This window comes from Lampris incognitus, chromosome 3 (genome assembly GCF_029633865.1).
Source record: "Lampris incognitus isolate fLamInc1 chromosome 3, fLamInc1.hap2, whole genome shotgun sequence".
NCBI lineage: Eukaryota > Metazoa > Chordata > Actinopteri > Lampriformes > Lampridae > Lampris > Lampris incognitus.
The window spans coordinates 72,924,156-72,951,245 of NC_079213.1; the positions used below are offsets into that span (position 1 = coordinate 72,924,156).

The 27,090-nt window shown below is 44.1% G+C and overlaps 1 protein-coding gene across 1 annotated transcript in view; it reads right to left on the reverse strand.

The window, feature by feature from the left end:
• Positions 1–20,937, reverse strand: part of LOC130108940 (pituitary adenylate cyclase-activating polypeptide type I receptor-like) — a 55,892-nt gene extending 34,955 nt beyond the window's left edge. The window contains exons 1-2 of the mRNA XM_056275587.1: positions 20,578–20,937; positions 11,960–12,068 (exon numbers count right to left, since the gene is read on the reverse strand). Of these exons, the coding sequence (XP_056131562.1) occupies positions 11,960–12,068; positions 20,578–20,664 (196 nt within the window). The 5' untranslated portion in view covers positions 20,665–20,937. The remainder of the gene's footprint in view (positions 1–11,959; positions 12,069–20,577) is intronic.
• Between the last annotated feature and the right edge of the window lie 6,153 nt (positions 20,938–27,090).

Genomic DNA, 27,090 nt, shown 5'->3' on the forward strand with positions numbered 1-27,090 from the left:
GCAGTTGCTACAAACCATCCGGCTGTTGTATAACCAAAGTGAGAGCTGTGTCCGCATTCTTGGCACACAGTCAAACGTGTTTTCAGTGGGTGTCGGACTCCGCCAAGGTTGTCCCTTGTCTCCGATTCTGTTTGTGATATTCATAGACAGGATCTCAAGGCGCAGCCAAAGTGAGGAATGTGTCCATTTTGGGAACCTCATAATTGCATCTCTGCTCTTCGCAGATGATGTGGTTTTGTTGGCTTCATCAGAACGCGTCCTCCAGTGCGCACTGGGGCAGTTTGCAGCTGAGTAAAATGGCTGGGATGAGAGTCAGCACCTCCAAGTCGGAAAATGGTTGATTGCTCCCTCTGGGTTGGGGATGGATTGTTGCCTCAAGTGAAGGAGTTCAAGTATCTCGGGGTCTTGTTCACGAGTGAGGGTAGGATGGAGCAGGCAGGGAAGGATTGGAGGATTGACAGGCAGAAGGATAGGATTGACAGGCGGATTGGTGCAGCATCAGCAGTAATGCGGACGTTGTACCGGACCGTTGTGGTGAAGAAGGAGATGAGCCAGAAGGCAAAGCTCTCAATTTACCAGTCAATCTTCGTTCCAACCCTCACCTATGGTCAGGAGCTTTGGGTAGTGACCGAAAGGGTGAGCTCGCGGGTACAAGAGGCTGAAATTAGTTTCCTCCGTCGGGTGTCTGGGCTCAGCCTTAGAGATAGGGGGAGGAGCTCGAACATCCGGAGGGAGCTTGGAGTAGAGCCGCTGCTCCTTCGCATCGAAAGGATCCAGTTGAGGTGGTTTGGGAATCTGATTAGCATGCCTCCTGGATGCCTTCCTTTGGAGGTTATCGGGCACGGTCAACTGAGAAGAGACCCCGTAACTCGCTGGAGGGACTACATGTCCAGTCTGCCCTGGGAACGCCTTGGGATACCCCAGGAGGAGCTGGAGGGCATTGCTGGGTAGAGGGACGTCTGGAGTGCCCTATACTTAGCTTGCTGCCACCACGACCCGACCCCGGAGAAGCGGCTGATGATGAATGAATGAATGAACAAAAAAATGGTGTTACGGCGGGCAAACTCATGCATATGAGCATGAAGCTGGTTTGAAAGGTGGGGTTATGGGAAGGAAGGAAGGAAGGAAGGAAGGAAGGAAGGAAGGAAGGAAGGAAGGAAGGAAGGAAGGAAGGAAGGAAGGAAGGAATGTGGATTTTTTTGCTGGTTGTTCTGTCAAAATTGCTCATCTCTTCAGTTACCTACAGCAGCTTAAATTCCAACAGTGCCTTTCCCCCCATCTCATAATTTCCACTGTCCAATTCTTTAATTTTTTTCGACATCTCTTTCATTACATTTGTCATTCTTTCAAGAGCCCCTCTGTCTTGACCATAATGATCGTCCCCTGAACATCCTCTTTCAGGTTCTTGCTAACTTTTAACAGCATTTGATATGCTTAACGTGGCATCATTTTTAGCAGTTCAAGTCCAAAAATAACAAGTAATTTTCCATTTTAATGCGTGGTTCCCCTGTAATGGGAAGATGAGGGGGGTTTGATTTGGTGAGGTCTTTAACCCCCTCTCTGCCCACGCTGTCTGCACCGTGTTATTCCTCTCACACAGCTCACAAGCTGTCACTATAGCCTTCTCCACTTATATATATATATATATATATATATATATATATACTATATATATATATATATATATATATATATATATAAAGGGAGGCGTGTGTGTGTGCGTGCGTGCATGCGTGTGTGTGTATGTGTGTGAGAGAGACTGACAGAGACTTAGCAGTAATCAGAGCTCTCTCTCTCTCTTTCTCTCCCTCTCTCTCTCTGTCTCTCTCTCGTGCGTGCCACAGAGCACAATACATCAAAAAAGAGATCAGCACTGTGTCAATTAAAATGGCAGTGCAGAAAGACAGACCACTCCTCATTTATAATAAAACACAGCTTTTGGCTAACGCTGGAGGTTCTCCCGCCAAGGTTTTGAGGCACATCCCTTGATATATATGACAGTGAACTTTTTTTTTTGCTTGTTTGTTTGTTTGTTTTTCATTTTCTTTTACTTTTTTTGTTGAACAATTAACATTGAGCTGCAAATACTGTTTTCTTCTTTTGGATCGATTGAAAATAGGTTGCAATTAGCCTTTCATCCAGAAAGCCCTCTTACCTACCAGCTGCCTGTTTGTACACAAACTATTCATATAACAACGAAAAGACACAGTGCTATTGTAGCACCACTGGTGGCCACAGTATTTACCATCATTAGGAACTAATTAATGGATGGCTCTCTGTCAGGATGTCATGATGGATGAATGAATTGATGCCTTCTCTCCTCTTCTTGCTCGTCAGCTGCCGGCTTCATTAGGTAATAATGTCTAGGTCCGAGAAGATCAATCAATCAATCAATCTCTTCCCATCAACACTAGGCTTAAGCTCTTGAACACAAAGAATTTCACACTCATGGTCATGCTCTTGTTGCCCAGGATTTTCTGTACAACTCATCTCGGGTACCCCATTAAGATCATTTGGACTTTTGGTAGGGCATTTTGTAATGTCCTTCAACAGCATCGTTAAGGAGCTCAATGAAACAGCGAAAGCAGGACGCAGGGCATAGACATCCACCCACCCACACACACGTTAATTATCAAATACAAGTTAACAGTAAAATGTTGCTGTAAGAGTTGCAACAGCCACTCAGTACATTACATCTGTTGAAATTCCAGCATACTTGATATAACCTGTCAATTTGCATCCAATTTCCAATACCTGTATTAGCCTAGTTGAATTAGTTTAAAGAGAGAAAACATCAAATATAAAGCAGGGTGTTGTGTTGGGGCGTAATCAGGAGGCAGAACAATGTAATAGAATCAACTGGTAGAGGCTTTACTTAAAAACAGCAGGGCATAGCATGTCATACTCATCTTACATGTCTTGTATAACGCCAAAGCCTTTATAAGGCTTTGATAACTCATCCCTTCCTCGGTACGTCACATCCTATAGACCTATCCTAGGAGGGACATCTAATGGACAACTTAAATACTGCAAACTAGACTATTATGCAGTTGTAGACACAACACAGGGGGCCCTTGGCCTGAGAAGAAGGGAAGGAAAGGAGTTTAATGTGGCTATAAGACGGACTATTAAATGTGACTAAAACGAGACTAACATTTTATGAGTTTTTGTTGACTAAAAGTAGACTAAAATGTTCTGAGTTTCCTTTGACGAAAACTAGACTAAAACTAAGAAGGATAAAAATGACAACATGTGACTAAAACTAATGTGCATTTTCGTCTAAAGACTAAGACTATGACTAAATCAAAAATAGCTGCCAAAATTAACACTGCTTTGTGGTAGTTAAAGGTCCCATATTATGCTATTTCACTTTTTCAGTTGTTATGCACACACATTTGGGTCTCTGATGGGCCTACTTGATCATCTGTTAAAGTGAGCAATAAGAATGCATGATACATCCTGTATCAGTTCATGTATTAAATCATAAGTCTCACGCATTAGCGAAGCATCACTTTACTACTTTACTTTTTTAGTGTACAAAGTAACTATAAAGTAATTATTATTTTAATTTAGCCTGTCTAATCTAATTGCAAGATGGTGCTTTTTTCAACTCCCACACTAGACGAAACTGGAGCCTCAGAATCGCAACCTCGAATCCTGACGGCAACAGTTGTAGAAGAACCCCGCCCTGGGATATCAACAGCAGCTGATACTGAATGTGACCAAGGCGACCAACTGCAAGCTGTCCCAGCCCCAGAACCACCTGCCACAGTGCCTGCGAGCACCGACCCGGGATACTGGGGAGAGATCAATGTGGATGCAGTGAACTATTGGGTTAGTAAAGGACCGATCCAGTGCCAGAATCGGAGGCTGACTTTTCATGGTCGGAACAACAATACAAGCATCAAAAGAGAAGCTTTTCAAAAAGTTTATTTACCCGAAAACTTGCCGACGGTGAATCTGTACCCCGTGATTGGCTACTCTACTCACCATCAAAAGGATGTGTGTTTTGCTTTGTCTGCCGGTTGTTTGGTAACAGTGAGCAGAATGCGTCCAGGTTTGCCAGTTGTGGTTTTAACGATTGGAAGCACGCAGGGGAGCGTGTTGTTGAGCATGAAGGTTCAGAGGCCCATCGCAAGAGTACGCTCGTGTGGATCAACAGAACCACGGAAAAGGGGCAAATTGATTTTGGACTGCGTCAACAGTTTGAGACTGAGTGTCAGTATTGGACCGAGGTGCTAAAAAGGGCATTAGCCACTACGAAATTTCTGTCTGAGAGTGGGCTTGCCTTTAGAGGGGACACACACACATTTGGCTCACCCAATAATGGCAATTATTTGAGGTGCTTAGAATTGATCAGTCAGTTCGTCCCATTCTTGAGGGAGCCCATTGCACGTTTTGGGAATGCAGGCCAGGGGACACCGTCATATCTTTCCACAACAATTTATGATGAGTTTGTTCAGTTAATGGGAGAACAAGTTCTGTCTGAAATTGTAAGTAACATTAAAAAAGCCAATTATTTTTCCATTAGTGTAGATTCCACTCCAGACATATCACACACAGACCAGCTCACTTTCATTTTGCGCTGTGTCCCCAGAGGGATCTATACAGGAACGCTTTGTGAAATTCCTGCCAAGAAACAGTCACACAGGGGAGTCTATTGCTGATGCTATTCTCTCTGTTCTGGGCAAGTTGGGCATTAACATCGATAATTGCCATGGACAGATGTACGACAACGCCAGCAATATGTCAGGACTATATAAAGGCGTGCAGGCATAAATAAGGAACATCAGTCCACTCGCTGGCTGAATGGGTGCCTTGTGCTGCACATACTCTGAATTTAGTTGGCGTAAATACAGTGAACTCCTGCCTTCAAACAGATAAGTTTTTTTACGTTTGTTCAAAGTGTATTCAACTTCTGCTCAAACTCCACTTCTCAGTGGCAGATCACATCAGGCCTCGAACCGAATGCAAACAGGAGGATTCAGACTCTGAAGTCATTATCTGACACAAGGTGGTGCGCCCATGCACAGGCTACCAATGCATTATGTTTGAATTATGGCAACATTCACAACTCGCTTCTTAAAATCACAGAGGATGTTAATCAAAATATAACCACAGGCACCGAAGCTCTGTCTCTTTGCAGGCAAATGGAAAGGCTAGAAATAGCTTTCCTACGCAATCTATGGAACATTGTACTGGGACTTGTCCAGAAAACAAGCATCAAACTCCAAGAAGTTGAGCTCGACCTCTCCAATGCAGTGGAATTGGTACACTCATTGAAGGATTTTATCGCAGATCTATGGGATCAATTTGACAGGTTTGCGTCTACAACAAAGGAGCTGTCACAGAGTGTCGCAGAAACTTACAAGGCCGACACAGTCAGAGGGAGACGGCATAAAAAACCACTAGATGAATCATCTGAGCCAGATGTTGGAATGACAATGACCGGCCGACAAAATTTGCAGTGGTTGTTTTCACTGTGATCATTGATAAACTTGTGGCAGAACTAGACTGGAGGTATGACTCCTATGATCCACTGAATAGCAGCTTTGGATTTCTAAATAAAATTCACATCATCCCATCTCAAGAACTTCGTTCAGCAGCTACACTCCTTCAGATGAAATACCATGCAGATTTACAGGACTTTGTTGATGAAATAGAGCAGCTCAAAGAAATCATCAGAAACGAAGAAAATACAAGTGTGCGGGCCTTGCTTCAATTAATAAGGAAGAGGAGCCTGTCATCAGTTTTTCCAAACATGGATATAGCCTTCGGGATTTATTTAACTTTCCATGTAACCGATGCCTCTGGAGAGCGCTCCTTTTCAAAACTTGGACTTGTCAAGAACAGACTGCGCTCTACAATGAGACAAGAAAGACTCAGCCGCTTAACATTGATGTCATTGGAACGTGACACTGTTCGAGCCCTGGACTTCACCGCTCTAATCAAAGACTCTGCCACGCGTAAAACGAGGAGGAAGTCGTTTTGAGGGTAAGAACAGACTTTAATACCTGCGGCTGTTATTGATTGATTTGTGCAATGTTCTTATGCTTGCACTACTTTTGAGTGGAGGAACACTGGGCAGAAGGATGCATGCAGGCTTCACTTGCCAGTGTTGTATGAGTTTGTTTCTGGACGCTGGACATTTTATTGGGGCCATTTAAACTGTATGGCACTTGAACTTACTAGGCAAAGCAAAGCGCTCGCTTTCATCTGTTTGTTTGTGTGTGTGTGTGTGTGTGTGTGTGTGTGTGAACTGCTATGAGAGGAAGGACAAGTGGAATTACAAGAGGGAGAAGTCGGCTGCTTCTCTGTCTCATACCAGCAGCTGGCAATGTGTTAACATGTGTATCAGATACTGTGATATGAGACAAGATATGTTGCCTTAGATTTTGTGATATGACATAAGTGTTATATTTTCCTGGTTTTAAATGCTGCATTACAGTAAAGTGAAGTAATCTTCCGAATTTACCAGACTGTTCTATTATTTGCCTTTACTCACTTAGCCATTATATCCATCATCAAAAATCTCATTGTGTCATAAAATAAAACTGCAGTCTTAAGTGACTGTTGATGGGGGGCTTGAAAAACTCTTAGCCCCGGGGCCCATGTTATTTTAATCCGGCCTTGATCATCGTCATTATTGGATTTTGAGTGTGGAAATTATGCTCTTATCAACACTTTTCTCTTCATGGATATGACGGTTTATGAAACTACTGTGCTATATATTAGTGCACAACAGATAATCATTTTTCCAATTATTTTCCAAATATTTAAGCTTATGCCTACATCCCTCCTTCATGATTATACAACAATGGTGTGCGGTCAGGGTTGGCAGGGTATAATTTAATCAAAATAACCGTAAAACACATTTATAACAACATAGCAAAATCTCACTCGTTACAAGTATGCCGTGTTACAATGTATTTTTATCCATTATCCATCCATTATCTTAACCGCTTATCCTGCTCTCAGGGTCGCGGGGATGCTGGAGCCTATTCCAGCAGTTATCAGGCGGCAGGCGGGGAGACACCCTGGACAGGCCGCCAGGCCATCATAGGGCCGACACAAACACACACACGCAAATGCACATTATGACACATTCCAACACCTACATACACTCTCACACATGCATACACACACATACAGTCTCAGTAATGCTGTCAGAAAAGGAAAACAGGACATTACAGGTTTGTGTCTTATAGCTAAGCACTGGTCCTAATTCTGCTGTCAGAGGGATGTAAAAAGGCATAGCTGGGCATGTATAGTCTGATTTCCACTAGAAGCACACTAGACATCCAATATGATTTATCGACTTAATTCTGCCAAGGGCTAAAGCCATTAAATAGAGTCATATTAGCTTTTTAAGTTTTAGGGGCAAGTCTTATTACTTTTGTCTCTTTTCCTGCTTACACAACAGTATTGGGTTAGGGAGGCATCCGCTAACCTGACATTTATGGAAATTATGACACACAACAAGAACAAGTGGAGGGTCATCTCCGGTGTTAAGTCAGGATAAGGTTTGCGACGAGGGACAAATAGACGAACAAAAGCTGCTGAATTTATGCCATGTGTTGTTTCCTCGCATGCAGCTCCATCTCACCTCCTGTGACCAGCGTTCTGCACCTGGGGTGTAGTTTCTGGTGATTTAATGGCCAAAATGTTGCATTCGTCTGCTGGTTTACCTGCACAGACAACTATCTGGTCAAAGCGATATTGCACCCGAAAAGGTCCTTTTGAGAATACACAATATCCTTTATGTCCTTTCTTCAATAAAGTTAAAAGATCCAGGAGTCGTGGAGTCTGCTCCAGACCCAGCAGAGTTGGTCTGAGAGACGGAAAGGGAGAAGGGGGAGAAGGGAATATACAAACTTTCAACTATTGTGTGTTTGTCCACTATCATATAGCAAAGTGGTTTCATAAACTGTCATATCCATGAAGAGAAAAGAGTTGATGAGAACATAGTTGCCATACTCAAAATCATGTGCTTTTATTTCCAGACAGTATCCTTCCTTGGGTCCAGAATAGCAGCATGGGTTTTGCAGAGTTTAATAGTTTGATGAAAACAGTTTGAGATAATTCCAAATATTTAAGCTTATACCTACATGTCTCCTTCATGACTGTACAACCTCCCCTCGCCATTAAAAACCCCACTCAGGTTTCCACCACACCACAGAAAGTTGAACGAATCAGTGTCACAATATGTAAATATACAGCCAGAGCTACGGGTACGTTATCTCTTCGAATGTTGACCTTCATTTGGGGCATAAATCAATGGGAACCGGGCTACTATCTAGACTGACAGACTCGGAAAGAAATGCCAGGGAGATAAAAAATTAAGAACAGAGGCACACAGCTGTGGCCCAGCTCACACACTATACACTTGTGAACTTTTTGCACATTGACATGCAAAAATGCAAATGCACATATGCACACACAAGCATGCATGCACACATAAGCAGATACGCACGCACACACACAAGCAAACGTGCACAGGCATATTTCTCAGTTTCACATGTTCTGGGCTTGTACATTCACTGACTGTAGTGGGGGAAAGTAATGTGCAATGCATCTTAGAAAGCTTCATTTATCTATGTATTATTCTATTCTTTTGAGTTATATGAATTTTGGCCCTTCGCCTTGTCCTCGTGTGAGTCTGCATGCAGGGCCACATGACGGTGACTGCACATCTCTTGCCCATGTACTGGTCTGTCTGTTGTCTCTGACATAATGATGATTGCCACTTGTCTGTGAGTTTGTGTATGGTCTAGTCTATGTAGATTATAAAAACTGAATTGCCCTTCTGGGATAAATAAAGTTGTCTGAATCTGAATGTTCTCTACTCTCACTGAATGAGACTGGTTACCATCATGGCAACAGTGAGTCATGGTGTAGACAGAGCGATCAAGAGGGTCATTATGTGCAATGACCCATGGAAGTGCCAGGAGTGGAGGTGAAACACATGTTTAAGTGGACACACACACACACAGGTAATTAACACATGCATATGTCCTAGTGGACATCAATATACACACAACTTCAAATCAAGTCTATCTTCAAATATCCTTTGAGAGCAGATGAGATCCTTAATGGCTCGTCCCCCATTTGTCCCCTATTGCCTCACCCCCTCCCCTCTCTCTCTCCCTATTTAATTTTCTCTGCCTGTGCTCTAATCCTGTGGTATTGAAGGTGTGAAAGTAATTTAACGGGTGTGGACGTTGCGTTGGCCGCCTTCTCCCCAAGTGAACAGTCCTCGCTAACAAAGAGGGAGACTGAAAGAAAGAAAAAAAGAAAGAAAGGAAGAGAAAATTTGTGTGTATGGGTGGACTTTTTCAACCCTGAAATTCATTACTATCAACTATTACACAATGCTATTGACTTGCACTACTCCTCTGGGTGCTCCAGTTTCCTCCCACAGTCTAAAGACATGTAGGTCAGGTGAACTGGCCGTACTAAATTGTCCCTAGGTGTGAATGTGTCGACCCTGTGATGGACTCGTGGCATGTCCAGGGTGTCTCCCCGCCTGCTGCCCAATGGCTGCTGGGATAGGTTCCAGCATTCCCACGACCGGACTTCGGATAAGCGGCTTGGATAATGGATGGATGGATGGATGGATGGATGGACTCGCACTACGACTACATCTCTTTCGATGTCTACTGGCAATCAGGTATCTCTCTGGCAGCCTCACCAACATCAAGTGCCAATTTCCCAAACATCATTCTCTCCTATCGTTATTGCACAGGTTTCATTGCCCTTTATCACCTCGTCATTGCCCTTTACCACCCACTATCTCGTCCCTCACTAGCACAGATCTGACGAGCACATTCGACCCCGAGGAGTCATAATGAAACGACTGAGTAAAGAGCAGTGTCGGCGCCAGAACAAATCTGACGGCCGGGCCTACGGTTTTCACGGGGGGGCATGAGCATTAGGGCCGTCAAATTTACATTCTATATTTGAATATTCTTCGATTGTGAATTTCTTATTAATTATTATTTGCTAAATTAACCTTCGAATGTGCGCTTAGAATCCTTACTTGTGCTCTGCTCTTTCCCCCCGTTGTTTTCCATTCGCACACAGACGCTACAAGCAGATCGCGTGAGCTTACTCGCAGCAAACAACCCACTACAACAACACACTGATATGCTCGCCGCACTGCGTCACAGTAGGCTACTAAATGGCTTGTTGCAGCATCTGTCCTTTCTCTTTCTGCTGGTGTAGACTTGTTGTTTGGACCACGAGAAAGCCATTTTCTTATATCCATCATGATTTTACAGTTAGCTAGCTCGCTCAGTCGATTCTGCCACGTTTTTAAAGTATCCTTTTCCTGTGTGTCACACGCAATTACCACCTGAATGGACAAAATCACGCGCTGATGTTCCGCTCCGGTGTCCTGCTAAGCCCGCTCCTCCACAATCACGAAATTTAAGCATTTTATTTCATTGATTATTATTATTATTGATTATGTATTTAAATGTGCTATGTGCATTAATTAATTTTAATTTTTACATGATGTTTAAGTACTAATTTTCACATCATCACTGGGTAATTGGCGGGGGAGGGCACAACTTTCATTTGGGGGGGGCGAGGCCCGGCCAATGCCCCCACGTAGCGCCGACACTGGTAAAGAGATAAAACAATTTGTGCACAAAGATCTGTCCGTGGCAGGCCCCTCCTGACTCAAAATTGAAATGTGTAGCCTACACGGAAAACAATGCTGAAAGGCTCCAACAACCCCCTCGTGTTCTCTGTTTCATTGTCCTTTCTCTTTCTTTGGTCTCACCTCTGTTTCCACTTTGTGGTCAGTTAATTTATTCCCATACCCCAAACAATCCCCTGGACAGGTCTGCTTAAACAAGCCTGGATATTCATGAACGCTGAGCTCATTAGCAATAGCTTTACAACCTGTGAAGCCCTTGTTTTCCTGGCAACTTCCTACAACTCAGCCAGCGAGCGACACTGTCTAGCTGAGCTCTTTGTGGTGTGTGTGTATGTGTGTGTGTGTGTGTGTGTGTGTGGGGGGGGGGTTCTATGTGTATGTTTTTGGGCTTGGAGAGACACACAGCCAGCTGTGGCTCTGTCTCCCTCTGGACAGTTCAGTGTTCAGATGCAAACCAGGGAGACAACATCTTGTCCACCTCAGCCAGTTATTAATTTTGGCTCAAACAAGCTCATACCTGCTGCTTCGGATGATAATTTTCATGACTATGCATTGGATGATCACAGGAAGGGGTGACAAATGATGCAATTAATTTGGAGCGGCACCAGCTGCAGTGGGTTCCTGCAGCCACACAGGCTGGCAGATGACGGGCTCACAGGGAGTCACTCAGGGCAGCCTTTACAGAATGCACAGAAGGAAAGAGAAGAGCGGAGACGATCCACCCATAATGACCTCGCCTCATAACTCACTATGCTTCGAAACAAAGACAAACTCTAGAAATCTACCTGCTTTAAACACATTCTCAGATGGCAAATGAAGCTTAGTCTTCCTGAAGAATAGGCCGTCCCAACGGTTGATCTTCCTGAAGCACCGAGGAGGCAGTAATGATCTCCATTGATTCAGTGGGCTCACCTGCTTCCTTGAGTAGCACTTCAGGTTTATCCAGACATCTCCACACCTAATTAGTAGCCCTGATTGTTTTGGGCTGCTTGGGTGACGGAGGGACAATAATTTGGTCACAGGAAGTTCACAAATGAGCTAAAATTCCAGTTATAGAGGAAGCATCGTTAGCACTAAGAGAGGCAACCGGTGACGTGTTTGTTTCCTATAGCCAGGGCAACGGGGTTTCATTTCATTGTACACTTTATCTGTAGCAAAAGCACACGTGTGAAATAGGTGTTCTGCACATTGCACGTTCACATGGCTACAGATGCAACAACACAGAGACACATCGACCCGTACACAGACATGTATGTACACAAGCAGATGGGTAGACACGTTTGCATGCACACAGACCTGTCATGATGGAGCGGTTGTGGGCCTCCTGTCTGAGCATCTGGATGCACGCCTCTTGAGCCTTCATGTGCTGCACAACCACGGCACAGTCTGGGTGAATGGCTCCTGTCTGAGACCGAGAGAGATGGAACGGGAAAATGGGCATTTCAATCATCCATGAATGCACACAGCAGTACACTGCACAGGAAACAAGCTCTAGCAAGTGGACACGTTACAGATATGAGTGTGCAGCTGGAAAAGTACACGGTGTCCCTGTCTTACAGTATCCTTTGACTTATGAGTCAAGATCATCCAAATGTCTCAGTGCACCAAAGCCTCTCCAAGAGAGTCCGTTGAGCTCATGTTTGTATTTTATGTTGCACCGTACGTGGCAATGCTAATTGCCCTCAGGGGTGCCGCCAGGGATTCTGCGCCCCTATAAAGAATATGACTGAGTGCCCTTTATTTATTTAATTAATCAAATAATTATTTTATTATTTTCCTGACTTCTCGAAACATTAAACCCCTTCCTCTACCTTCATTCCATGCTACCAGCTTGTCCAACAATCCCCTCATCAACAGCTTCTCCAATAAGGGACCCATCTTCTTAGTCTGACAAATTTGCATATAAAATGCTCTTAACAGAAAGGAATGTGACGCCACAATAGCCCAGATTGAACCTGTGGGCTCCTTCCTGTGGATCGCGAATCAGGGAGGTCTTCGACAAGATCTGGTCATATGCCATTGGGTAATCGGGTGGGATAAGGGGAAAAACTAGAAGTTAATTTACTAAAAAAAAAAGTAAAAAATCGAGCACCATTGTGGCTCCCCCTCTAGTGCGGTGCCCTTAGAATCTTCATAACATTATACCCGCTTACGGCGCCACTGATTGCCCTTCAGGGACAAGCTAAAGTTGAAAGTCAATTTATACGTCACTTACTTGCCAGCAAAAACAACAAAACAAACAAAAAGAACTTGACAAAATGTTCCTTTGGATTCATGTTTCTGTTCTGCTGAAACAACTGTCTATTTATCCATCTGTTTTTGTTTCTTCATTTGGCAACCTCTCGTACCCTCTTCCCTGGTCTCGTCCTCTGCGTGCCTGCTGTGAGAACCCAGGAGCATGGAGGCCGTTCTCCAAAGATGAGGAGCCTCTATACATTAATGAGTGCCATCAATAAATGACAAGTGGACGCTCAGTACCTGAAGCCCTTGACATATGTCTCTGCTCCTAAGTGTTCTGCATACAAGTTGTGTGAGGAGAAGGAGAGAAATCAGTACTGGAAAAACAGAATTGGTTATTTCACATATGGAAAAAAAAGAAACTAGAATATGCTAGAAAAAAATGAATTCCTGTCACTTCTTTCATTTAAATTATCTGCTGCATCCTTTCACAGTATGACTATGTAACACCCTGGGTAGGTCTTTCTTTATCTGGATTTGTGTGTGTGTGTGTGTGTGTGTGTGTGTGTGTGTGTGTGTGTGTGTGTGTGTGTGTGTGTGTGTGTGTGTGTGCACTTGCGCACACACTTTTTTTACAGCGCACGCGCTTGCAAACAGAGCAATTGCGTAATACATCATGACAAGTCTGTCTGGTAGATGGTCACACTGCAGGTGAGTGTGACTTTTGACTCCCTCCCCCTCTCACAGTGCTGCTGGGACTTAAATTGCCATGAGAGAAGTCAAGTCAAGTCAATTGTATTTGTGTAGCCTAATATCACAAATTACAAATTTGCCTCATGGGGCTTTACAGCAACACAACATCCTGTCCTTGAACCCTCTCATCGAATAAGGAACAACTCCCTAAAAAATTAAAAAAAAAAAAAAAACCTTTAATAGGGAGAAAAAGTAGGAAGATACCTCAGGGAGAGCAACAGAGGAGGGATGTCTCTCCCAAGATGGACAACGTGCAATGATGTTGTGTTTACACAGTTTACACAATACAACCCAAGCCATGCGGCCAACATCATCATGTAAAAGAAAAAAAATGACATATTATATATTGTATTAAATGGAGAAAGGATGTTGGACAGAATACTCTGTCTATCAAAGACAACAGTGCATTATGCGCTATCTTGTATCTGGCAATTTTCTTCCTTGGTATGTATTGTTTGTGTCAAAACTGGTTTGGTTGCGTGTGTGTGTGTGTGTGTGAGAGAGAGAGAGAGAGAGAGAGAGAGAGAGAGAGAGAGAGAGAGAGAGAGAGAGAGAGAGAGAGAGAGAGAGAGAGAGAGAGAGAGAGAGAGAGAGAGAGAGAGAGAGAGAGAGAGAGAGAGAGTTGGTTATTTTGTTTGTTTATTTCATTTATGTTTTGTTTATCTGTGTATGGAGTCCATGTCAACCTGTACAAGTATCTTGTGCATTTCCTCGGTGCTGAGGATTTGTGGGCATTAGGAATGAGGGAATAGTGGGAGTTCTACCTTATAGGCTGTAAGACCGTATACTGAGTCAAACTAACAAAGCCAGGGAAAAAATGCTAAAAAAAAATCCATTAAATCAAAGCTGACAAAAAGGCAGAAGACACATCTGTGTTCTGTGCTCTCGTCCTCAATCTGTTCTCACCAACTCAAAAGGACTCGTGCAGAACAGGGTATTACAACATTCTGCCCTCTCACTGAGTAACGCTCCTGCCTCCTGGCGTCTAATGCTCTGAGGAGAGTTGGAAGAGGAGCGATGTTATATCTCTGGCTGATTTTCACAGACTAGCAAGATAGTGCAGTGTCTGTGTACAATGTTTTACCTTTTCTTTTTGGATTAATGGATTCACAGTTTAATTGAAAGTGGGAGCAAAACACATAACCAGATTTAATATAACATATGACAACATGTTTTTTTTATGGTTCGTGTTTTTAAATTACAAAGGCATTGCAGAGTAAAAGCTTTTTACCATAATTTCAGAAAGCAGAGTGCTGTGATTTTATCAATTACATTATTATATATATTATATCAATTTATTTGCAGACATTAGGAACACTCCTTATTTAGATGTTTTTCATGCCGGACTAGCCAAAAAACATGCTCTTTAAATACTTTATATCCAGCAGTAGATGTGTCTGTGTTTCCTGAGAGACGGTCACATGCAATAAAAAGAGACATGACAGCACTGAAATCTTTCTCTGCTGGTTCAGGGAACAACAATCTGCTAGTGTATATTCAACCATAACAGCATTTATCAGAATCGGCATGGTGACCCATCCAACAAGAAGAAATGCATGCCACACAAGGAAGGGGAAATGCATGCCTTTAATTCAGTGAATTGCAGGATATATTGTGGAAATAATTAAGTGAGCGAAGAGGTGAGCAGTTGTTTATAAAGTACAGTGTTCACCTAACACTATTATTCTAGAATAATAGTCAGACTGATTCTAGACAAAACATTTCCAAGTGTGTGTGTGTGTGTGTGTGTGTGTGTGTGTGTGTGTGTGTGTGTGTGTGTGTGTGTGTGTGTGTGACTTGTCACCTTGTGGTGGTGGAGAAGCTTGCATGGTCCTGAGATCCCGAGAGCAATGCTGTCTGGTGCTATGCTGCTGGTAGGGTCCCCCATGGCAGTTAGGTCAAGGGGGAGGTCCCTGACAAAGAGCAATCCAACAAAGACCTCAATGGTGGAACAGGTGGAAGATGATGGCTAAATCCAGAGAAGCATCACAACGGCTGGGAAGGCGGATGAAGGCTGCAGCAGAAATGGGGCCCCAGTCATCCTGGACTCCATGCCACTGGATCCTGACCCAGATCTATCAAGGACTGTGTGTTGGCTGTCTGTGCACCAGTCTCCCCACATTGAACAAAGTTATGCACAGGCATCCTCCATAAAGGGAGTCCACCCAAACATCCCGGATTAAGTGCTATGGTGACCGGCAAGTGGCAATGGGGGCAGGATTGTGAGATCAGCAATCCCCTAGTCATGAGCTGGCACATCAGGAGGTGGGTGCTAGATGCAGTTGCTCGGCTCTTGGAACGAGGTAAAAAGAGCCCTTTGGTAGCTGCGCCCACGACTGAGCAGCCCTCTTTAGGATCCACTCTACTCACCCCACCTGAGAAAGGGGCTAGAAAAGGCGCCCTAAAAATGCCCTGCCTGTCTAGAGGGATCACGCCATGTGGTCAAAAACATAGAAACATGAACTTTGGAGCCTGGAATGTGTGCACACGGATGGATAGTGCAACCAATGACAGACCAGAAAGGAGAACAACGATCATCGCTAGAGAACTGAAGAGATACCGGATTGACATAACTGCCCTTTCTGAAACCCGATGGGCAGACGAAGGACAACTGAAGGAAGAGAAGGGTGGCTACACTTTCTTCTGGAAAGGAAAAGCTGCTGATGAGCCCAGAATCCATGGTGTTGGATTTGCCATCAGGAGCCAGATCATCAGCCACCTGTCTGAACTTCCTGTGGGATCAGTGAGCATCTCATGACCATCTGTCTGGTGCTTGCCAACAACCAGGTGGCAACAGTTGTGAGTGCCTATGCCCCTACTTTAGACTCTGAAGGGGAAGTAAAAGAGACCTTCTACACCTGCTTAGATTATTCTCCTGGGAGACTTTGATCCCAGAGTTGGCCGGGATCAACACCTCTGGAAGGACACTATAGGAAAGGAAGGCCTTGGGAATATCAACTCCAATGGAGTTCTGCATCTTAGCAAATGTGCGCATTACGACCTCACCATTACTAGCACCCTGAAATTTTAGGTATCTTGGAGACATTCTTGCTCCAAACAATGGCATTTCCTTGACTATGTCATTGTACGAACCAGGGACTGCCATGACGTGAACATCACAAGCGCCATGGTTGATGCATATGACTGCTGGACAGATCATCGCCTCAGCCACTCCATGATGTCCATCAAACTCGAGAAGAAGAGGGGGGTTCAAAAGAAGCAGTTCCGGCTAAGACTGAACCTTGAAAGCCTGAATGAAACTGTCACCCAGCAGTGACTTCAGGCCTCTCTTGGGGAAACCCTCCAACAGGAATATTCTGACACTGAGAAGCATTGAAGCCTGCTCACATCCACCATCCTCGACACCTGCAAAACCCCCCTTGGGTACAAGTCCAGAAAACACCAGGACTGGTTTTATGAGAATGACACAGAGATAGAATAGCTCATCTCCAAGAAAAGGAAAGCCTTTAGTGCCTGGCAAAATTATGTAACCTGCAAGGCTAAAAGAGTGGCTCACTCCAGAGCCAAGGCGGATGTTCAAAGATGGGTGAGAGAGCTTAGGAACTCTTGGTGGACAGAAAAGGCTCTGGAAATCCAGCGACTGGCAGACTTGGGTGACACCAGAGGCTTTTTCAGCACTAATAAGGCTGTCTGTGGTCCAAGCAACCATGGCTTAAACCCCCTGCGCTCAAAGGATAGGCAGGAGCTGCTGAAGGACAATGAGTCCATTAACGTCCGATGGAAGGAGCGCTTCCAGGAACTCCTCAACTGCAACAGCACAGCTGAGCCAGACATCACCAGCCACATTTCCCAGAATCCCTTCAGAGAAGATACTGGGGAACCTCCCACCATGACAGAAGTTCAAAATGCCATCAGGAGCCTTAAGAACAGCAAGGCCACCGGTCCAGATGGGATCCTAACTGAGATCTTAAAGGAAGGTGGACCAGAGCTCCTGTACCACATCCACGCTCTCCTCCTCAAGGTCTGGGTAAAAGAAAACCTTCCCTCAGAGCTCAGGGATGCTCTAATAGTGGCCATATTTAAGAAAGGGGACAAGGCGGAATGTGGAAACTACACGGGCATCTCACTCCTGTCAACAACAGGCAAAGCCTCGCTCTGGTCCTCGAAAATGGACCACTACTACTGGCTGAGGAAGTATTCCCAGAATCTTAGTGTGGCTTCTGCCCATCCAGAGGAACAGCAGACATGATATTTACAGCATGAAAATGCCAGGAAAAATTCTGTGAACAAAGACAGCCTTTGTACATGGCTTTCATAGACCTGACAAAGACCTTTGACTTGGTATACTGCCAGGCCCTATGGATTATACTACCAAGATATGGCTGCCGTGACATTCTGAATGCCTTTGTCAAGGTATACAGAACCCTGAGTCTAGCATTAAACATCAAGAAGACCCAGGTCCTATATCAATCTCTACCCAACCGGCCATCTACCCAGACCAGCATAAAAGTGGACAACAAAATTCTTGAAAATGTTGATCACTTCCCCTACCTCAGCAACCTTCTCTCCTCAAAAGCTGACATTGTCTCTGAGGTCAACCATCACCTGTGTTGTGCCAGTGGCGCTTATGCCAGACTCAGGAAAAGAGTCTTTGAAGACCAATACGTAAAGGCCCAAACAAAACTCCTGATCTACAGAGCTGTTATTTGCTCCACCCTGCTGTATGGAGAAGAGCCATGGACCGCCTACAGCAGGCACCTGAGAGCCCTAGAACAATACCACCAAAGATTCTTATGAAAGAACCTGAGGATCAGTTGGACAGGCAGACATCCCAACATCAGCATTCTGGAAGAAGCCAACATGACTAGCATCACCACCACAATAATGCAGCACCAACTCTGATGGACAGGCCATGTCATCCGCATGTCCAACACGTCTCCCCAAACAGATCCTGTATGCCCAGCTGAAGGAAGGTCAGTGAGCTCCCAGCGGGCAAAAGAAACATTTCAAGGACAATATCAAGACCAGTCTGAAGAAATTCAACATCACATTGAGCGACTGGGAACACATTGCACCTGATAGGCACTCCTGGAAGAAATCCGTGCAGGAAGGAGCCACATATGGAACTCCACTGTGCTGTAGAGAAAAAGCGACAGCACAGAGAGAGAAAGGAGAGTGATAAAAAGGCTGAACCACCACCACCAACCACCACCACTTCCCCTTGTCCGCACTGCACCAAAGTATGTGGATCATGGATCAGCCTCTAAAGCCATCTGAAGACCCACAAGTAGACAACCCTACGGAGAGGACAGTCAGACTCGCTTTGAGTGACTGCCAATGACGGTGTGTGTGTGTGTGTGTGTGTGTGTGTGTGTGTGTGTGTGTGTGTGTGTGTGTGTGTGTGTGTGTGTGTGTTAGTGTCCGTGCGTGGGAGGGTATAAGTGATATTCAAGCATACAGTTTAATCATTTTACCCCTTAAAGGGCACAAGATTAGATTCCAATAACATTTGTTTGACCTTCGATCACCTTTGTCTGCTCCCTTACAATGCTTTCACCGGCAATTTAATTTGAATTCAATCACTGTCTTAACCATGTCATCAGTATAGGTCACTGATAGCCCCAAGCCAAATGCTCCTCACTCCACATACATTAAGAGGCTTAAAAAAATCAAATCAAAATGAAGTAGACACCTTTGATGTAATTAAAGGGTTTGTGTATGTGTGTGTGTGTGTGTGTGAGAGAGAGAGAGAGAGAGAGAGAGAGAGAGAGAGAGAGAGAGAGAGAGAGAGAGAGAGAGAGAGAGAGAGAGAGAGAGAGAGAGAGAGAGAGAGAGAGAGAGTTGAGAAATGAGTGAGAGAAGGAGGCAAAAGTTGAAAGGGGCAACAAAAACAAAAAACCGATGCAGAGAAAAGAGGACAAAGGAGGAAGAGAAAGAGAGTGCAGCTCTGTTTATTATCGTTTTCCTATGACTTTATAAGCTTGGCCGCATTGTAACGCTGGATGCCCTTCAACGAGTCACATTCATCTAACTATCATTGACAAAACAACAATTTGTATTATAAAGTGAAGTGATGAAAAGAAGAATACAGAGGCCCGATCCTGATAACCATCAGAAATGGAGCAGAGTCAGTGGTGGAAGTGACTAATAAAGGAAGAGACAACACAAGCTCATTAGCAGCCTTATGAAGCAGGCCGTGGCTTAGAAAGGCCATTGGCTTAATGTCCTATTACTTCACCCAACAGCAGCTTCGATGCTTGATGTAGACACTAAAGGATCCTGCGTGTGGGGTAATACTGCTGAGAGGACTGTAGTATAGGAGCCAGTGTTTACAAGAATGGGCAAGATGAAATGAAATTGTTAAAAGGAAAGAGGTTTGAAAGGGATGGCTTGGAACTGAGTTTTCTGTGTTACGGCATCTTAGCTACTGTGCATGATGGGAGAAAAATAAGTGCGGAGGGTTTATCTCGGCACGGCATGCAGCGCGAGTGGAGACGTGTGCACAGTGTGGTTGCCGTAATGGGGTCATAGGGGGGCAGCGTTCATCCCCAACTTTCAAAGGCACGCGAAAACGCTAACCACATCAAAGAAGAACAAATACACAGTAGCGCTCATCATCAGATCGCGCATAGGTCGCCCCTTGACACTTGACACCTCTGGACACCTGTCAGTCATGTGTCATGGGAACAGCCCATTCAAAATCATGGCCCTTAACAGCAATACGTGTTAATGATCCAGAGGGGAATTTCATTAACCTAGACATTTTAGGAGAGCTTCCCAGCTTGGGCCACTCTGAATTTTCACTATGCCATTTAGTCCCTGAACACAGTTCTCTGCAAAAAGGAGATCTCGCTCATTTATTTGTTTATTTATTTATCATCTCTCTCTCTCTTTATCTCTCTCAGAAGTTTTTACAATCTAAGTGACCGCAAACTTCAAAGAGGTTTTATTTTCCACACCTATCCCATTCCATGTCTATCCCATTCCATGTCTAATGAGAAAACTGTGCGATTGTCACTCACCGTTTCCCACGCCGTCAGCTGCAGCCACAGTCGAAAGTGAAATAACGTGGTTATCCATTTCAGCGAGGGTGTTGTAGAGCTGAGCATGCTGTGTGTGTGTGTGTATTAATTATCACACTATGTTATACTCAAACGAGGAAGCGGACAAACAAGGGGGGGGGACTGTCAAAAGAGAAAAATCCCACTCTTCTTCTTGAAAGAAGAGACGTCCTCGTCAAGCTCCTCGGTGTGACAGACAGTCCATGAACACAAACCCTTTAAATCCGCCGATGGGAAGTTTTTTGTGCGTATTTGTCGGACTTCATCACGCATGGAGGAGATGCGGGACGCGGATGAACACAAAGTGCGCGTGTCCCTCACAGCGCGGCGCTGCAGGCTCCGTGGCTCACGCGCAATAGATGCGCAGAGAGATGGAGCAGCTGACGTGACCAAATGATAGAGATCCATTCACTTTTCTTTTTTCTCTCTCTCTTCAGTTGCACACGCATCCAGTATTGAGAGGTGTGTGCATGTCCATGGCACGGGGTCGTGGCGACGATTTAATTATAAACGACACGCAAATTGTATGTTATGGTAACAGGGTGATGCAAAACCAACACAGAAGTGGATAAATGTCCATATGTTGATTCAGGCTTCCTGTCAGAAACATCGGCAGCATTGTCAACAGTCCGCTCCAGGAAGTATTTTGTGAAATATTGCATAAAAAAGACCGGGTAATTCACATTTTTTAACCGGGCGCGCTGTGTCTGTTAGTAGTGTGTGTGTGTGTGTGTGAGAGAGAGAGAGAGATAGATAGATAGATAGATAGATAGATAGATAGATAGATAGATAGATAGATAGATAGATAGATAGATAGATAGATAGATAGATAGATAGATAGATAGATTTGAGTTTGTGTGCATGGGCATGGGCATGTGCATGTGCATGTGCATGTGCGTACGCGTGGTAAACGGGGACGTTTGACTATTTGGGTGAAAATCGTTTTGTATCTTCTTATTTAAAAAGGCGGTCCTGAATTTCACCCTAATTTGCTCGTGAAAATATAACCAACAACTTGATATAAAGATCGATGGGTCCATCCATCCATCCATCCATCCATCCAAGCCACTTATCCAAAGTCGGGTCGTGGGATGACTGCTGGGATGGGCTCGCGCATTTCCGCGGAACATTCCTGCATGGAGGCTGGTAGGGTAATTGACTCCAAAATCAAGACCTCAATTTCACATCGACTGTAAAGTAAGAAGACAAGTCCCTTAATTTTAGGTTAGATTTAAGATGGAATTTGAGAGATGTTCCAGTGTTTTGTTTTGTTTTTTTCTTTAAATCTAAACATTAAGAAAATATTCATTGAATGTGCATCCATTAATAATGTTTCCCGGACAATTCAAGATGGTGTGTAACTTCAAGGACAATCCTTGCTATGTTTCACTCAAATCTCTCCTCTGTCCCAACTGATATTCTTGTATCTAACAAAAACAGTAATTGGCTGTGTGTAAAAAGAAAGATGGTCTATTGAAGCTTCCCACATGACGTTTTTCATGACAAGATTTCTGTAAAAACACTGCCCGAAAATATTCTTCATTTCTACTGTTTTTGTATTGTGGATAACTTAATTCCTCCATATTTGTACAATGAAAAAAAGGAAGATGGAGGGTTGTTCAATTTACAAATATGCCGTTCATATATACTACTACAGAATTGACTTTTATTTCTCTTCTGAACATGTTTAAATCTTTTAAAATTATTTCAGTCTCGAAGGATTTAAATTTTGCTAGTCTCAGTCGTGTTATGTTTTATTAGCCGGAAATGGGAAATCCCACGTCCTGGGGGGACAGACTCCTATGGAGAGGGTTTTGTGCCACCCTGAAATGCTAACATGACTTTGAGATGAGGGGAAAAACAATCGCCGTGATGTATTATTTTACAATGCATAGCACGCAGAAACCGTACCATGTCGAAATGCAATGCACAAGAGGCACTGAGAACTTGCCACAATGAAAAGCAAATCATCGTTTCACTGATTTGCATCTTGTTCGACTACCATCCAGAAAAACAATTAGAAGGGAGTACATTACACACAATTTAATGATGAAATCGTGCCATACAGCACCATAATGCAACGGGCATCTTTGCTTTCCCCCAAATGCTTTATCGGCTCATTTTAGCTTTCGAAAAGCACATGCAGAAATTGTGCCACCGGGAAATGTAATCACGGTCCAATCACAGCTCTCTAGCAAACGGGGAGCATGGTTGAGGAAAAGGTATGGAGATAGTCGCTCAAGATCTAATTGATTGCACAGCCAAGGTATCGTGTAACATACCAAACATGATGCATCTACCACGACCTGTATGTCTTCTACTGCAGGTTTGACAGGAACAAATTCACACTCCTCATCCACTCCAGCTCATCGACAACAGCTCCTGTTACACCTCGGGCACCCCCCTACTCTCCCTCCTGATACTCAGGCTGCTCTCAAGATACGTGCAGAGGATGTGAGCTGGCTTTTCCAGAGACAAAAGATCAGCAAAGCACCAGATCCAGGCGGTGTCACCCCCTCCTGTCTTAAAGCCTGTGCTGACCAACTGGCTCCAGTCTTCATGCAGATCTTCAACAGATCCCTGGACCTGTGTGAAGTCCCCTCCTACTTCAAATGCTCCACTATCATCCCGATCCCCAAGAAACCCTCCATCACAGGACTGAATGACTCAGGCCTGTTGCTCTGACGTCTATGGTCATGAAGTCCTTTGCCCACCTGAAGAATGTCACATGAGACCTGCTGAACACCCTGCAGTTTGCCTACTGGGCAAACAGGTAAGTGGATGACGCAGTCAACATGGGACTGTATTACATCCTGCAACACCTTGAACCGGCCATAGGCAAAGATCCTGTTTGTGGACTTCAGCTCAGCGTTCAACACTATCATTCCAGAAATCCTCTCATCCGAACTCTCTCAGCTCACTGTGTCCCCAGCATGCAGTGGATCACTAGCTTCCTGACAGGCAGGAAACAGCAGGTGAGGCTGGGGAAAGTCAGTTCTGGTATGTGGACAGTCAGCACTGGTGCTCCCCAAGGATGTGTCCTCTCCCCACTGCTCTTTTCCTCTACACCAATGACTGCTCCTCGAAAGGACCCAGCTGTTAAACTCCTGAAGTTTGCAGACAACACTATGGTCATCGGACTCATCCAGGAATGCAACGAGTCTATATATTGGCGGGAGGTTGAGCTGCGGGTACTCTGGTGCAGTCAGAACAACTTGGAGCTGAACATACTCAAGACTCTGGAAATGGCAGTGGACTTTAGGAGACACCCCTCAGCACTGCTCCCCCTCACAATATCCAACAGGACTGTGTCAACCATGGAGACCTTCAAGTTTCTGGGAGCTACTATTTTCAAAGACCTGAAGTGGGAAATCAACATCAACTCCATTCTCAAAAAAGCCCAGCAGAGGATGTTCTTTCTGTGGCAATCGAGTAAATTTGGTCTGCCACGGGAGCTGTATCACCAGTTCTACACTCTACAGTCACTGAATCTGTCCTGTGCACATCCGTCATGGTCTGGTTCAGAGCAGCAACAAAACAGACAGGAACAGACTGCAGCGAACGGTAAGGGCAGCAGAAAAAAAATCATTGGCGCTCCCCTGCCCACCCTACAGGACTTGTTTGCCTCTAGAGCCCGAAAACAGGCAGTATAATCAGCATAGACCCCCCCCCCCACACACACACACATACACCCAGGACACAGTCTGTTTGAACTCCTACCCTCTGGCAAGCGCTACTGAGTCATGGGCACCAAAACCAGCTGAAACAGGAACATTTTTTTCCCACAGGCCATCTCTCTGAAGAACACTAAACAGCATAGTGCAATAATGGACACTCATCATGTAAACATAACGCTTTGTAAATAGCCTCCTCTCGTCGAGATGTCTCACTTACATAATTACGCTATGCACTACCTCTTTTTAAATCAGATGTACAATGAAAATGTACAGTTGTAAATATAACTGCTGTATACTGGTTATAAATTATTATTGTTATTGTTATAATTATAACATAAGTATATCATATAGTATCCATCCATCCATCTGTCCATCCATTGTCCAAACCGCTTATCCTGCTGTCAGGGTTGCAGAGATGCTGGAGCCTATCCCAGCAGTCATTGGGCAGCAGGCAGGGAGACACCCTGGACAGGCTGCCAGGCCATTACAGGGCTCACACACACACACACACACACACACACACACACACACACACACACACACACACACACACACACACACACACACACACACATGAAATTATTATATTATCAAATCAATGAAAATGTAAAGTCCACTTTTTTAATTATCATAATGTTGGCACTTGGTGATGAAATTATGCTCAACAATGTACCCTATTGTGCCCAATCAATATAGATATAATTCTTAGCCGATTTGAGCTAATGGCTAGTTGGGCCACCTCCTTCTCCTTCTTAATTCGTCTCTGGTCCACTTCAAATTCTGCCTTGTGTTCCTGGAGGCAGCCACACAAAGATCAATCCTGAGAGAGTTGTGGTCAGACACCAAAGCCAAAAGTATATGGACAAGGAAAAGCGTGAAGCTGTTCACTTGAACTGAAACTTTATATTCCCACTGTGAAAACTCTTACTCTACTGGCAGGGCCTTTTCCTATCGGGGCCCGTTCTTGTGGAATAACCAGCCTGTTGCTGTCAGACAATCAGAGTCTGTTGAGTAGTATATAATAGGTAAATATATAGTATGTTTTATTATATAATATAATATTAGTATAAGATATAATATATAAGCATAAGTTATAAATTATTCAGCCATAACAAAACTATATAGTTGTGAAATACATTGTTGTGCATTCACACACACACATTACTTCCAGTATTCTATTTATTATTCCATTTATTTCTTATGTTTTTGTTGTCCTTTTTTGTGTTGCTGTTTTCTTTTTGGTTTTTTTTGTGAGCAATATAAGGAAGTACTAGAAGCTGCTGTAAACCAGAGTCAAATTCCTCATATGCATAAGAACACTTGGCCAATAAAGTTGATTCTGATTCTGAGAGCCACGTCGTTATGTCACTGAATATGTCTGTAGACGTCTTTGCTTTCCCAGCAATATGAGGTGAAAAATTAGCTGGGTAGGTTTCGAATTTTTTAAAATTTTCATGTGCTATTTCATCGTTAAATTCACGTCTGAGAATTTTTGAGGCGAGAAATAAACAGTTTAGATTTCAAATATTGACAGTTTTGTGTAAATTGATGGCATATCGAAAATTTGCTCCAACATTTTCAGAGTTGAGAAGCTCCACCAAAGTAACTGGCGACCAGCCAGTCAGTCACACTCACAGACCCCGCTGTGAACTGGCTGGAGCTCTCTCGAGAGACTGGTCTTGTAGACAAGGACATTTTATTTCCCTGTTGACTGATGGTTTGTTTAAATGTCAGGAGACAAATGATCATTATAAAATTAAAAGAACCTGTGATTATCTGCCTTGTTCTCCTGTGGGGTGATTGGTCTGAAATTTACGAGGTTTCCTTGATTAATCTCTCAATATTTATTTTGGAGAACACTTCAGTGTTCTTTGTCGATGTGCTTTTAAATATAGGATTTCAGATACTACAATCTACAACTACTACTACTACTACTATTACTGTTTTTGGCTGCTCCCATTAGGGGTCGCCACAGTGGATCATCCGTTTCCATCTCTTTCTGTCCTCCACATCTTCCTCTGTCACGTCAGCCACCTGCATGACCTCCCTTACCACATCCACAAACCTTCTCTTTGGCCTTCCTCTTTTCCTCTTCCCTTGTGGCTCCATAATCAGCATCCTTCTCCCAATATACTCAGCATCTCTCCTCTGCATATGTCCAAACCATCTCAATTTTGCTTCTCTTACTTTGTCTCCAAACCGTCCAACCTGAGTTGTCCCTGTAATATACTAGTTCCTAATCCTGTCCTTCTTCGTCAGTCCCAACGAAAATCTTAGCATCTTCAATTCTGCCACCTCCAGCTTCGCCTCATGTCTTCTCATCAGTGCCACTGTCTCCAAACCATATAACATAGCTGGTCTCACAACCATCTTGTAAACCTTCCCTTTAACTCTTCCTGGTACCCTTCTGTTGCAAATCACTGCTGACACTCTTCTTCATGCACTCCAGCTTCCCTGTACTCTCTTCTTGACCTCTCCTCTGCACTTCCCATTACTTTGAACAGTTGACCCCAAGTATTTAAACCTCGAACCTGGATCCGAGGTTCTAGAGGGCGTTGCTGGGGGAGAGGGACGTCTGGAGTGCCCTACTTAGCTTGCTGCCACCGTGACCTGACCCCGGAGAAGCGGCTGATAATGAATGAATGAGTGAATGAATGAAAAAAGGAACATTGGTTGAAAAAAAACAAACAAAAATACAATGTAAATAGAAATCATTTTCCCTCCATATTTTGGTAATCCCCAGCCCCCTTGAATGGCAGATCTATTGACACCGTAGGAGCATCTGGTGTTGCAGTAA